This window comes from Hemicordylus capensis, chromosome 5 (assembly GCF_027244095.1).
Source record: "Hemicordylus capensis ecotype Gifberg chromosome 5, rHemCap1.1.pri, whole genome shotgun sequence".
NCBI classification, from domain to species: domain Eukaryota; kingdom Metazoa; phylum Chordata; class Lepidosauria; order Squamata; family Cordylidae; genus Hemicordylus; species Hemicordylus capensis.
In genome coordinates, this window is record NC_069661.1 from 1,517,095 (window position 1) to 1,531,374 (window position 14,280).

The 14,280-nt window shown below is 46.8% G+C and overlaps 1 protein-coding gene across 1 annotated transcript in view; it reads right to left on the reverse strand.

Annotated features, from left to right (window-relative positions):
- Positions 1 to 6,710: 6,710 nt before the first annotated feature.
- Positions 6,711 to 14,280, reverse strand: part of EMX1 (empty spiracles homeobox 1) — a 43,627-nt gene continuing 36,057 nt past the window's right edge. Inside the window, exon 3 of the mRNA XM_053257932.1 lies at positions 6,711 to 7,220. Within this exon, the coding sequence (XP_053113907.1) occupies positions 7,053 to 7,220 (168 nt within the window). The 3' untranslated portion in view covers positions 6,711 to 7,052. The remainder of the gene's footprint in view (positions 7,221 to 14,280) is intronic.

Here is a 14,280-nt window from a genome sequence, read left to right on the forward strand (position 1 = left end):
AGAATAGCATCTCCCTTACCAGGATTCCTGGCAGGGAATTGGCCTATATCAAGTGTGTGTACCTAGGGACCAAGGATAGATTAGGTCTTGCTGGTGTATCAATTACTCCGCTGCTCAGCCGAGTCCCTAATTTTGCTGATGGTCCTGGTTGCTGCGTTGGCATTGGAGTGCCCCAGGCTGCTGGTGGTGGGGGACTTCAATGTTCATTTCAGAACTAGGTTGTCAAGAGTGGCTCAAGAATTCATAATGGCCATGACGACTATGGGACAATCCCAATTGGTCTCTTGTCCAACACATGATGCTGGTCACATGCTCGATTTGGTCTTTTGCTCTGATCAGGATGGTGTCCCATAGGTGGGGACTCCTGTCATTTTCCCATTGTCATGGATGGATCACCATCTGGTTAAGGTAGAACATAGAGCCACGACCCACCTATACTGGGATTAAGGACCTATTTGATAGGTCCGCCCGAGGAGGTTATTGGATCTAATAGGATTCCAAGAAGCCTTGGAATCCCTCTCTAAAGAGAACAGGGAATGAACCCTTGTCTTGACCGACATGCTGGTGAACTCTAGGGCAGCCAATCGGTACACCAGGTGGGTGGGACCTAGAGAGCAGTTGCTGGAAACTCTGGGAACAAGAAGGGCAGTCTTTCTTGGAGAGAAACTGGTGTAGAAAAGCTTAGTGAGGAGCAATGGAGATTTGCTTCCTTGTGGCCGAAGCCAACATGGAGGTTTCTCTTATGGAACACTTCTGTAGATCCTTAAAGGAAAGGATTGCATGAAGCTTGAATTCTCTTCCAGAGTTTGGTGAGTTCAAGAAAAAGAGAAGCCTAGGGGAAAGTTTGTTCAGTCAGACTTTGCGTTAGAATTTCTATTTCTTGGGGGGTGGGGTTTGCATGTTTCTGATACTGTTTTGTTATAGTTACCTGCAATATAATTGAAATAAGAAACACTAGCCTACGCCCAAACTACTTAGGGCATTGCAAAAGACTCTATAAACACTTAAACGTGCCTAAGACAACCTATTTTTGTAATCTATTAAGTATTCTTAAGTGTACCTAAGAAAGCTATAACACCTCAAATGAAAGCAATCTGCAGTACTTGAATAAAACTGTTTTTAAGCCTTTTCTTTTCACAAGCCTCTCCAAGTTGGTTTTTAACTCAGGAAAAAGCAGGGACTGGGAGAGAGTTCTCTGGTGCAAACACATTCTCAGACGCTCAGCAGCTAACAGTTTTCTCATCCCATGTAAGCTTACACATGGAAGGTTTTTGTACTTATCTGATAGCAAAATAGAGAGAGTTTTCCCTAGGATTTCACCCCAAGCCCAGGGAGGTTCAAGCTCTGTCACTAAAAGCGGAGGCAGCAGCATTTCCAACCTACCGATAATACAAGATCGTTTTAGGTGAAGCCTAGCCAAGCAGCTCAGCAGGGATGATTCAGCATTTCTTTCCCTCACTTTAAACCACTACAAAAGGGTTTAGGATTGACTCTGCTAGTGATTCTGTGGATGCTCTGTTGCAGACATGGAATAATGAATTCACTAGTGCAGTGGAGTTCCACAAGCACTCCTAAGCGTCCTCTCCAACCTGCTTTAAAGACAGCCCTGTGGTATTTAGATGAACTATGGGAGCTGAAGTGGCGAGGTAGACAGCTAGAGTGCAAGTGGAGGAAGACTCGGCACAAATCCGACAGATTGCAACACAGAGCACATTTGAAGACCTATGCTCTGGCAGCGCAGGGCACGAAGAAGCAGTTCTTTTCTGCCCACATTGCTTCCGCAAATTCACGTCCTGCTGAGCTGTCTAGGGTTATGAGGGGGCTAGTATGTACCCCTCGCCCTTGAATTTAAACTTGGAACCATCAGTCACTCGCTGTGATGTTATTAACGACATTTTTGCAGATAAAATCTCTCCTATCAGCACCGAGCTGGATTCCACAGTTACTACAGAGTCTACTGTGGAGGTGTCTAGCAACTCCTCTTATGGCATTAGATTGGATCATTTTCAGTTTGTGACTCCTGAGGAAGTGGACAAACTGCTTCAGACTGTGCATCCTACAACCTGTTCTCTTGACTCCTGCCCACCTTGGCTTATCTCATCTGGTGATCATATTATCAGAGAGCGTCTGGTAAATTTCATAAATGCTTCTCTGAGGGAGGGCAGGATGATGCCTCCTTGTCTTAAGGAGGCTATTATTAGACCTTATTTGAAGAAACCTACATTGGATCCCTCAGAGTTAGCTAATTACAGACCTGTCTCTAATCTACCTTGGTTAGGTAAGGTGATTGAGTGGTCTCTCACATCCAGGCAGTTTTGGATGATGCAGATTATCTAGACCCATATCAAACTGATTTTCATGTGGGCTATGGGGTTGAGACTGCCTTGGTCAGCCTGATTTATTGACAGAGGGAGCGTGACTGCTGATCCTTTCAAATCTCTCTGCAGCTTTCAATACAGTGACCAGTGAAGGGCTCATTGGCTGGATTTCCATCTTCGTGGAGGGCAGCAGGGCATGATTGCTAGATACCAGTTTGGCATTTGTTTCTGTGTCATAGGAAGAGCCCTGCTAGATCAGGCCCAATGCCTGTTTAGTCCAGCATCCTGTTTCACACAGTGGCCCACCTGATGCCTCTGAGAAGCCCAAGAGCAAGAGGGGAGGACATGCCCTCTCTCCTGCTGTTGCTCCCCTGCAACTGGTATTCAAAGGCATCTTGCCTCTGAGGCTGGAAGTGGCCTGTATCCACCAGACTAGTAGCCATGGTTAGACCTGTCCTCCGTGAATTTATTGAAACCCCTCTTATAGCCATCCAGCCTGTTGGCTGTCACCACATCTTGTGGCAGAGAATTCCACAGGCTGATTATGTGTTGTGTGAAATGGTACTTCCTTTTCTTGGTCCTAAATTTCTTCGCAATCTATTTCATAGGACGATGTCTGGTTCTATTGTTATGAGATAGTGAGGTGGGGGGGTTCTCTCTCTCCACACCATGCATAATTTAATAGATCTCTTATGTTTCCCCCTCAGTTGTATTTTTTCTAAATTAAAAAGCCCCAGTTGTTGTAGCCTTGCCTCATAAGGAAAGTGCTCCAGGCCCCTGATCATCTTGGTTGCCCTCTTCTGTACCTCATCCAATTCTACAATGTCCTCCTTAAGATACGGTGACCAGAACTACACGCAGTACTCCAAATGTGGCCATGCCATAGTTTTTATAGGGGCATTTTGATATTAGCATTCTTATTCTCAATCCCTTTCCTAATGATTCCTAGTATGGAATTGGCCTTTTTCACAGCTGCCGCACACTGAGTCGACACTTTCAATGAGCTGTCCACCACAACCCCAAGATCTCTCTCCTGGTCAGTCACCATCAGATCAGACTGCAGCAGTGTATATGTGGGTGGGTTTGTGTTGGTTTTTTTGCCCCAGTATGCCTCACATTACACTTCCTTACATTGAACCGCATTTGCCAATTTGTCATCCACTCCCCCAGTTTGGAGAGATCCTTTTGGAATTCCTCACAATCCATTGTGGATTTCACTACCCTAAATAGTTTGGCATCATCTGCAAATTTGGCCACTTTGCTGCTTACCCCATCTTCTAGAGCATTAATGCCTCTATTAAAAAGCTCTTGTCCCAGCACAGATCTCTAGGATACCCCACATCTTCTTCACTCTATTCATAGAACTGTCCATTTATTCCTACTCTCTGTTTCCTGTCCTTCAACCAGTTACTGATCCACACATGAATTTGTCCCCATATCCCATGACTGCAAGGTTTACTCAAGAGCCTTTGGTGGGGGACTCTGTCAAAAGCTTTTTGGAAGTTCAGGTATACTATGTCAACTGGGTCACCTTTAACCACACGCCTGTTGACATTCTCAAAGAACTCCAAAAGTTTGGTGAGGCAAGATTTACTTTTTCAGAAGCCATGCTGATTCTCTCTCAGCAGAGCCGGTTCTTCTATGTTTAACGATTTAATCTTTGAAAATGCTTTCCATCAATTTGCCAGCACAGATAAATACATAAGAACAGCCCTGCTGGATCAGACCCAAAGAGGCCCATCTAGTCCAGCATCCTGTTTCACACAGTGGTCCACCAGATGTTGCTGGAAGCCCACAGGCAAGAGTTGAGGGTATGCCCTCCCGCCTGCTGTAACTCCCCTGCAACTGGTACTCAGAGTCATCCTGCCCTTGAGGCTGGAGGTGACCTATAGCCTTCCGATTAGTAGCCGTTGATAGACCTCTCCTCCATGAAGTTATCCAAACCCCTCTGAAAGCCATCCAGGTTGTTGGCTGTCACCACATCTTCTGGCACAGAATTCCACAAGTTGGTCATGTGTTGTGTGAAAATGCACTTCTATTTGTTGGTCCTAAATTTCCTGGCAATCAATTTCATGGGATGACCCCTGGTTCTAGTGTCATGGAAGAGGGAGAAGAATTTCTCTCTATCTACTTTCTCCACACCATGCATGATTTTATAGACCTCTATAATGTCTCCCCACAGTTGTCTTTTTTCTAAACTAAATAGCCTCAGGTGTTGTAACCTTGCCTCATAAGAAAGGTGCTCTAGGCCCCTGATCATCTTGGTTGCCCTCTTCTGCACTTTTTCCAATTCTACAATGTCCTTTTTGAGATGTGGTAACCAGAATTGTTCGCAGTACTCTAGGTGTGGCCACACCATAGTTTTGTATAAAGGCATTCTAATATTAGCCATTTCATTTTCAATCCCCTTTCTAATGATCCTTAGCATGGAATTGGCCTTCTTCACAGCTGCCACACATTGTGTCAACACTCAACGAGCTGTCCACCATGACCCCAAGATCCCTCTCCTGGTCAGTCACCGACAGCTCAGATCCCATCAGCGTATACTGGAAGTTGGGGTTTTTCATCCCAATGTGCATCACTTTACACTTGCCAACACTGAACCTCATTTGCCATTTTGTTTCCCACTCACCCAGTTTGGAGAGATCCTTTTGGAGCTCCTCACAATCCATTATGGATTTCACTACCCGATGTTAAGCTAACTGGCCAGTTGTTTCGTGGATCCCCCTAGATCCCTTTTTTAAAACTGGGGTTACATTACTACTTTTCAGTCCTCTGATACAGAGCTTGATTATAGGGGTAAGTTACATATTTTTGCAAGGAGTTTAGCCATTTCACATTTGAATTCTTTAAGGGCTCTCGGGTGGATGCCATCTGGCCCTGGCAATTTGTTATTTTTAAAAATCTTTTGGATAGTTTAGAACATCCTCTCTCATCACCTTTATCTGACTTGGTTCTTTAGCCTCTGTCCCTCAGAAGCTTGTTTCAGCCACAGGTATAAGCTCAGTATTCTCTGCCATGAAGGTAGATGCAAAGAGCTCATTTAGCTTCTCTGCAATCTCCATATCCTCAATAACCCCTTTCACTCCCTTGTCAGTTAACGGACCCACTGCCTCCCTGGCAGGTTTCCTGCCTCTGATGTATTTAAAGAAGTTTTTGTTTATTCCCCTTGATGCTTTACACTAAAGGTTCTATGAACTCTCTTTTTGCCTTCCTTGTGGTCTCCTTGCATTTCTTTTGCCAGAGTTTGTGTTCCTTTCTGCCCATTTTTCACCATGCAAATGTGTGCCCAGGGAAACATTTAACACAGCTCTGTTCAAAATACTTGTTTGGCCTGCTAGAATCACTCGACCATGGCAGTTGGTAGTGATTCCATGTAATCAACACACCACAAGGCTTTGGTGGGGCAAAGTTTTCCCAGAGGGTTCTTCTCAACATGGAGTATTGGGGTGGAGCATCTGCTCTGACTGCAGACAATTCCCACCTCGGACCCCTACAGCTGCAGTTCTTGACTGTCAAGGAAAATGAGCTGGCTGAGCGAAGCTCCTGACCAAGACTTTCCAGGCCAGCCATACTGAGCTAAAGAGACCCGCAGCCTGACTGGGCACCAGGCAGCTTCCTAAGTTTGAATCATGTTGCATCCACCTGTTTGCACCATTTTCTGCCCCAACCTCTGCTCCTAAAAAGGCCAGCCTGCCCTTGTGCCAAGGCTGATGCCTCTGCGACCATTTATTGGTGGGCCCCCATCCGCCCCAGCCAAACTGAAGTCATTGAGCCCTGGGGAGGGACTCGGAACCCTCCAAATGACCTGCAACATCTATGCCTTGCCTAAGACTTTCTCAGGCCGGGCGGGGGGGGGGGCTGGTCCTGATCTCCAGGCCCAGCCCTCTGACAACAACCCGCTCCTCCGCCCACCTGAGAGCAGGCCAATTCCACAGGAGGCCTGCTCAGAGGCCGCCCCTCTGGCGCTCCCCCCACAACAGAGCTGGGTCCAAGCAGAGGCCGTTCACTTCCACCCGAACAACATTTCTGGAACATGATGCTGCTCACTCTCTTCTGAGCACACGGAGGGACAAGACTGGGGATGGGAGTGAATCCTTGATCTCACCACCAGTTCCTGTGGACACATTTTTCTCCTTTATCAGAGTTTGCTACAAGAAGATGATGTATTTCAAACCCATGTTGCTTTGTTACTGCACAGTAACACACACACACACTCACTCTCACTCTCGCTCTCTACAGCTGTTTACTGTCTATGACACAGAGATCTGCACGCACACACATACCAAACACAAACAGAATAAATTAAAATGATAATGTGTTCTTTAAAAAAAAGAAAGAGAAAATCCAGCCCAAGCCCCACAAAGACAAGAGGAGTGTGTACAGCATGGGTCTTGGTTGATATGTTTATTTGCTCGCCTGGTGAAAGCTGGCTTCCCTCGGAGTAAGAAGCAACCCCCTTCACCTCCCGGAGCCCAGAGTCTCTTGCCTCCACTGCTCTCGCCCAAGTGTGCCATGTTCCCATCGGCTGCCCCACGGGCTGGGGAGCTGGCAGGAGCACCAGAGAGGAGGTTTCCTAGGCCTTGCATGTCTCTGGGTGTGCTCCACGGAGAAGTCCACACAGGAGGCGGCTGTGGGTGGCTGCTCTGTCCTTGTCCAGTCTCCCGTGTGTGTCCCTCTTCCCATGTGTTCAGCTCATGGATCTCTTGCCCAGCAGCCTCTTCCCACCTCTCTCTAGTCATTGGACGTGACGTCAATATCTTCCCCATTGGACTGTTTGGTGGCAATCCGCCACCGGTTGATATGGTGGGAACCTTTCTTCTTCTGGTCTGACTCAGGACCTTCCTCTTCCAATTTCTGCCTCTTATATTTGGTCCTCCTGTTTTGGAACCAGACCTTCACCTGGACGAGATAGAAACCAAGAAGAAGGTCAAAGGTGTGAATCCCTTTCTGGGAAAAGAGAATGGGTGATGACAAGGTAGGTAGTGATATGTCTCTTTAGTCCCCGCCCTCCGCCCCACCCCACAAGAAGCCAAAAGCAGAGGATGTAAAAAATGTGCTAATAAATCAGCTAAATAGATGCATCGTATCTAGAACTAAAACTCTACCCACGTAAAGGTTTTTCTTGTCACAAACTCTGTTGAAGAGGTTGTCTATCGCCTCTGGAACCAGCAGGGAGCTAGATGGCCTGCACATAAAGAGGCCAAAGTCTGTAGAGCACTAAAAAGACTGTGGGGAGAAGGCCAGTCAGAGAGACCCCTCCCTTCAGGATAATGTTTTACGTGTTCTGGGTCTCAGTTGTCAATGAACATATAGAACATATAGAGTCAACCAAAACCATGCAAGAATCAGAGGGGAAATTATACTCTAAACTTTATTTAAAGTAACTTTATAATGGGATGGATTAAGAGTGCCAGGTATTATTATTGTTGTTTGTTTGTTGTTTACACAGTCAGCCAGGTGTTATTGACTGGTTTGTTTTATCCAGTCATCGAGTCCTTCCCAAGGACCTGGGATGGACCCAAGGACCAGATCCAAGGATCTGGATGCTTCTCTTTCCAAATTTGGTACATTCTTTTTAAATAACCTCTTCTAGTTGGACTAGACTTGTAATAGCAAATCATTATTTCCTTGTTGGCGTTTTTCGTATATTTTTTCTGTAAGAGATGTTTCTTCCAGTTACCCTGCAGTCTCCAGCCCTGGGTGCTCAACTGAAGATCCTGAGTCCTGTAACCCACTTGTCACCAGATGTCCAGGAATGCCAGCACCTGGCACAGTCCTTGTTGACTTGGGTGACGACCAATGATGACCAATAGATTTATTAAAGTTACGTCTCGCCATATTGTTGATGGGAGAGGCACTCTTTGTCTGGCTCCTCTGGTGAGACCTGTCCAGTATGTTGGACCTCTGGCATAGCTCTCACCTTCCTCACAGCACGCAAGTCCCACAACCACGCCAAGATAGTGCCTCACTGGGGGTGTTGTTGTTGTTTTTGTTGTTGTTGTTAACATTTTATATCCCACTCTTCCTCTAAGGAGCCCAGAGCAGTGTACTACATACTTATGTTTCTCCTCACAACAACCCTGAGTGAGTTAGGCTAAGAGAGAAGTGGCTGGCCCAGAGTCACCCAGCAAGTATCATGGCTGAATGGGGATTTTTGAACTCAGGTCTCCCCAGTCCTAATCCAGCACTCTAACCACTATACCATGCTGGTATGAAAAAAACCACCAGTATAAATAGACAAGGATATCAAAAAGGAGGTAGAACAATGACGATCAGTAGGTCTCCCTTGATATAAGGTCTATAGGTAGGACAGAGCTGGTCAGATGAATGATGATGATGGTCTGTCTGTCCATCAGGGAAGGCAAGAAGTCCAACCAAGTGGAGATCTTTAGAGAACTTAAGAACAGCCCTGCTGGATCAGGCCCAAGGAGGCCCATCTAGTCCATCCTCCTGTTTCCCACATTGATCCACCAGATGCCTCTGAGAAGCCCACAGGCAAGAGGTGAGGGCATGCCCTCTCTCCTGCTGCTGCTTCCCTGCAACTGGCATTGAGAGGCAGTGTGCCTCTGAGGCTGGAGGTGGCCTATAGCCCTCCAACTAGTAGCCGTCGAGAGACCTGCCTTCCATGAATCTGTCTCAGCCCCTTTTAAAGCCGTTCAAGCTGGTGGCCATCACCACATCCCATGGCAAAGAATTCCATAGACTAACTATACGCTGTGTGAAAAAGTATTTCCTCTTGTCAGTCCTAAATTTCCCGGCCTTCAGTTTCATGGGGTGACCCCTGATCTAGTGTTTTGAGAGAGGGAGAAAAATTTCTCTGTTCACCCTCTCCACTCCATGCATAATTTTATATACTTGGATCATGTCTGCCCTTAGTCACCTCTTTTCCAAGGTAAAGAGCCTCAGATGCTGTAGCCTTGCCTCTTAAGGAAGGTGCTCCAGGCTTCTGATCATTTTGGTTGCCCTCTTCTGCACCTTTTCCAGTTCTACAATATCCTTCTTAAGATACAGTGACCAAAGCTGTACGCAGTACTCCAGATGTGGCTGCACCATAGATTTGTATAAGGGCATTATAATATAATAATATTACGCCCAGAGACGTAGGTTTTGGGTGGTGTTAAAATATGACAAATAAATGTGATAAATAAATAAAATAAAAAATATTAGCAGTTTTATTTTCAATCCCCTTCCTAATGATCCCTAGCATGGAATTGGCCTTTTTCACAGCTGTTGCACATGGAGTCGACACTTTCAACGAGCTGTCCACCACGACCACAAGATCCCTCTCCTGGTCAGTCACTGACAGCTCAGACTCCATCAGCGTATATGTGAATTTGGGTTCTTTTGCTCCAATATGCATCACTTTATACTTGCCAACATTGAACGGCATTTGCCATTTTGTCTCCCACTCCCCAAGTTTGGAGAGATCTTTTTGGAGCTCTCCAAACCGGGGATGCTTCTTGTTCTGCGAACAAACAAGCTTGTTCACAGAAAAACTTACTAGGGGTAGAAATCTCAGATTCAATATAGAACAAGGCACAGCAGCAGTCTTAACAAGCGGGGGGGGGGGGGACTGCTAACGTGTGTGTGTGTGTGTGTGTGTGTGTGTGTGTGTGTGTGTGTGTGTGTGGCTGCTGCCTCTGCTTCCCAGCAGCAGCTCTGGTGGCTCCTCTCTCTCTCTCTCTTCCCACCCTGCCTGAGAGCTGTGCTGCCTGCAGGCCAGCCATTCGTCAGGTAGAGAAGTGCAGCCCCCACCTGATGAATGACCAGCCTGCAGGCAGGGTGGTTCTTGGGTGGGGTGAGAGAGAGAGAGGAGCCAGAAAGCAGAGGCAGCCGCTGTACTCCTTTGGCACGCACACACACACACACACTCTCTCTCTCTCTCTCTCTTACTTGTTAGGACCAGCCACTACTGACAAGGGCTATACAAGATGAGACTTAATGGACAGGCTGATAGACACCCCATATTGTCCCTGCAAACCCAGATGATGATTTTTCTGAGAAAAATCAGAAATATATCAAAGACAGAAACTGTGGCAACAATGGGTGATCTCAACTATCCTTCCATCGGCTGAGGAAATGTGAACTGAGGTCATGAGAGAGTCAGGGGTATCTAAACACCATCAACGTCTGCCTTAGCACAGCGAGGCATGAAAACGGACAAGGAGACACAAGACTGAATCCCAGGGGAGGCCAAGACCTGGTGCCAGTGAACATAAGAACAGCCCTGCAAATTTGGCCACCTCGCTGCATACTCCTGCTTCTAGATCATTTATGAATAAATTTAAAAGCACCGGTCCCAGTACAGATCCCTGGGGGACCCCACTTCTTACTTCCCTCCATTGTGAACACTCTCCACTTATACCTACCATCTGTTTCCTGTCCTTCAACCACCAGTTAGCAATCCACACATGTACTTGTCCCCTTATCCCATGACTGCTAAGTCTTTGATGAGGAACTTTGTCAAAAGCTTTTTGGAAGTCCAGGTAGACTATGTCAACTGGATCACCTTGATCCACACACTTGTTGACACTCTCAAAGAACTCCAAGAAGTTGGTCAGGCAAGATTTACCTTTGCGGAAGCCATGCTGGCTCACTCCCAGCAGGTCCTGTTCTTCTAGGTGCTTTACAATTTTATCCTTGAGGATGCTTTCCATTAATTTGCCTGGAACGGACGTTAGGCTAACTGGCCTTTAATTTCCCGGATCACCCCTGGATCCCCTTTTAAAAATCGGTGTTACATTTGTTACTTTCCAGTCCTCTGGTACAGAGCCTGATTGCAGAGATAAGTTATATATTTTAGCAAGGAGGTCGGCAATTTGACATTTGAGTTCTTTGAGGACTCTTGGATGGATGCCATCCGGCCCTGGTGATTTGTTAGCTTTCAGTTTTTCCAGACAGTTTACAACATCATCTCTTGTCACTTCTATCTGACTCAGCTCTCTAGCCTCCATCCCTAAAAAGCCTGGTTCAGGAACAGGTATATACTCAGTATCCTCTGCTGTGAAGACGGATGCAAAGAACTCATTCAGCTTCTCTGCAACCTTCATATCCCCCTTAATGATCCCTTTCACTCCCTCATTGTCTAATGGTCCAACCACCTCCCTGGCAGGTTTGCTGCTCCTGATATATTTAAAGAAGTTTTTGTCATTCCCCTTGATACTTTTGGCTAAATGTTCCTCAAACTCTCTTTTTGCCTCCCTTATTGTCACCTTGCATTTCTTTTGCCATAGTTTGTGTTCCTTTCTGTTCTCTTCATTTGGACAGGCCTCCCAATTTCGGAAGGATGTCTTCTCCCCTTTTAAGGCTTCCTTGATGGTACCCGTTAGCCATGATGGCATCCTCCTGGACTTAGTGGTACCTTTCCTCCTTTTGGGTATACAATCTAACTGGGTTTCAGGTATTGTGGCTTTGAGTAAACTCCATGCATTCTGGAGCGAAGTGGCTCTCCTGATTTTCCCTTTCAGCTTCCTTTTCACCATACTCCTCATTTTGGAGAAGTTTCCTATTCTGAAATTCAAAATGTGCGTGTTGGACATCCTTGGTGATTCTCTCCCCGCAGGTATGCTGAATTTGATGGCACTGTGGTCACTGTTCTCTAGAGGGTCGATGACACTGACATCACGCACCAGGTCCTATGTGTTGCTCAGAATTAGATCCAAGGTCGCCTTCTCTCTGGTCGGTTCCATGACCAACTGTTCTAGGGCACAGTCATTTAGCGTATCTAGAAATTTGACCTCTTTGTCCTGACTTGAATGTAAATTTACCCAGTCTATGTGTGGGTAGTTGAAATCACCCATAATTACAGCCCTGCCTCTCCTTGACGCCTCCCTGATTTTCTCCTGCAACTCCCAGTCACTGTCGGCACTATGAGCCGGAGGGCGATAGCACGTCCCCAGTAGTACATTCCCTTTCCGGCCTTGTATAGTCACCCACAGGGTTTCTGTGGAGGACTCCAGTCCACCTAGGTTTTCTAACTTGTTAGATTCTATCCCTTCTTTAAAATACAGTGCTACCCCTCCTCCAAGGCGTCCCTTCCTGTCCTTTCTGTAGAGTTTATATCCAAGGATAACAGTGTCCCACTGGTTCTCACTCTTCCACCATGTTTCTGTTATGCCCACTATATCTATTTCTTTGTTAGCCACCAAGCATTCCAGCTCACCCATCTTGGCTCGGAGGCTTCTGGCATTGGCATATAAGCACCTATATGCTGAATCTCTCACCTGATTTATGCTATCTTTCTTTTGACTCTTTGACCTGCTGGCACCGGCTCCCATCTGCTCTTTATTCAGCTCTGCTCTGTCCTCTTCTGTTTTATCTGAATTATTTGCACCTTCACACTTTAAAAGATGGCTTTTGCCAAATGGGATACTGCCCAGCTCCCATCAGCTGTTCCCCAGGAGTCATTTTTAAAGCTGCTCTGCAACCTTTTTGATTTTAAGCACCAGCAGTCTGGTTCCATCTTGGTTCAAGTGCAGCCCGTCCCTTTTGTATAGGCCTTGCTTGCCCCAAAATGTGTCCCAGTGCCTAACAAATCTAAACCCCTCCTCCCGGCACCAACGTCTCATCCATGCACTGAAACCCCTCAGCTCTGCCTGTCGCACTGTACTTGCGTGTGGAACAGGTAGCATTTCTGAGAATGCTACCTTGGGGGTCCTGGACTTCAAAATGCTACCTATCAGCCTAAATATGGCTTCCTGGACCTCCCGACTGCATTTCCCCACATCGTTGGTGCCGACGTGCACCACGACAGCGGTCTCCTCCCCAGCACTGCCTAGGAGCCTGTCTAGACGCTGCCTGATGTCCACCACCTTCACACCAGGCAGGCAAGTCACCGTGCGGTCAACACACGGGTCACAAACCCATCTCTCTATCCCTCTAATGATCGAATCACCCACTACAAGGAGGCCCCCACCCCCCAGAGGAGTATCCCCTGTGCGAGAGGATATGGGCTCATCATCCACAGAAGTGGTCCCTTCTAAAGGAGCATTTCCCTCTTCCTCAGACCAATGTCCTTCTTGCCCAAGACCTTCATTCTCCCTGACAGCAGAGGAGCTACCAGCCCTGGAGTGGGATGCCTCTATCACATCCCTGAAGGTCTCATCCACATGCCTCTCTGTCTCTCTGAGCTTCTCCAGATCCGCCACCTTGGTCTCAAGGGAACGGATTTGTTCCCTGAGGGCCAGGAGCTCCTTGCACCGAGCAAACACCCATGACTTCTGCCCATGGAGCAAATAGTCATATATGTGGCCCTCTGTGCAATACACTGGGAAGTGCCCCTTCCCCTGCTGACCTTCTATCTTCATACTGTTTTTGTTGGTTGTTTACAGTATTTAGAGATAGTTTATTAGAAGTAGTTTATTATCTGTTTATTAGATAGTTTATTAGAAGGATAGGTCTCAGCTGTAATGCAGGGGCGTAACTATAATAGGGCAAGGGGAGACAGTTGTCTGGAGGCCCCACTGCCTTGGGGGGCCCCCCAGAGGCAAGTCACATGACTGACTTCCCCAGCCACGCACCCGCCCGGGCTTCCTTCAGTTGTATTCATCCTCCAAAATTGATATGAGTGTTAAGACCTGGATCTACCAGAAGAGCATGTCTTTCTCTAGTACCATTAAATGACTTGCATCATCCACAAATTTACAAAACCTTTTAAAGAATAATTTACGATGATGTTCTGTTGTGACACATAGGAAATATTTATATAAAGATTTCTTTACTTCATGAGCTGAGCTTCCGTGAGGGGGGCCCATTTTACAATCTTGTCTCTGGGCCCCCTCCAACCTCGCTGTGCCCCTGCTGTAATGGTCAGCTATTTATCTGTCCAAACAGCCTTTCCCAAGAATATGAGGGATACGAGGGAGGGATTTGTACTTAGGTTCTCTTCTCCACCAGGCTCCTTGTGCTCCTTGTGATTGCAGGGGCTTGTTCCAGGCTCCCCCGCACACTTCCCGCTAAA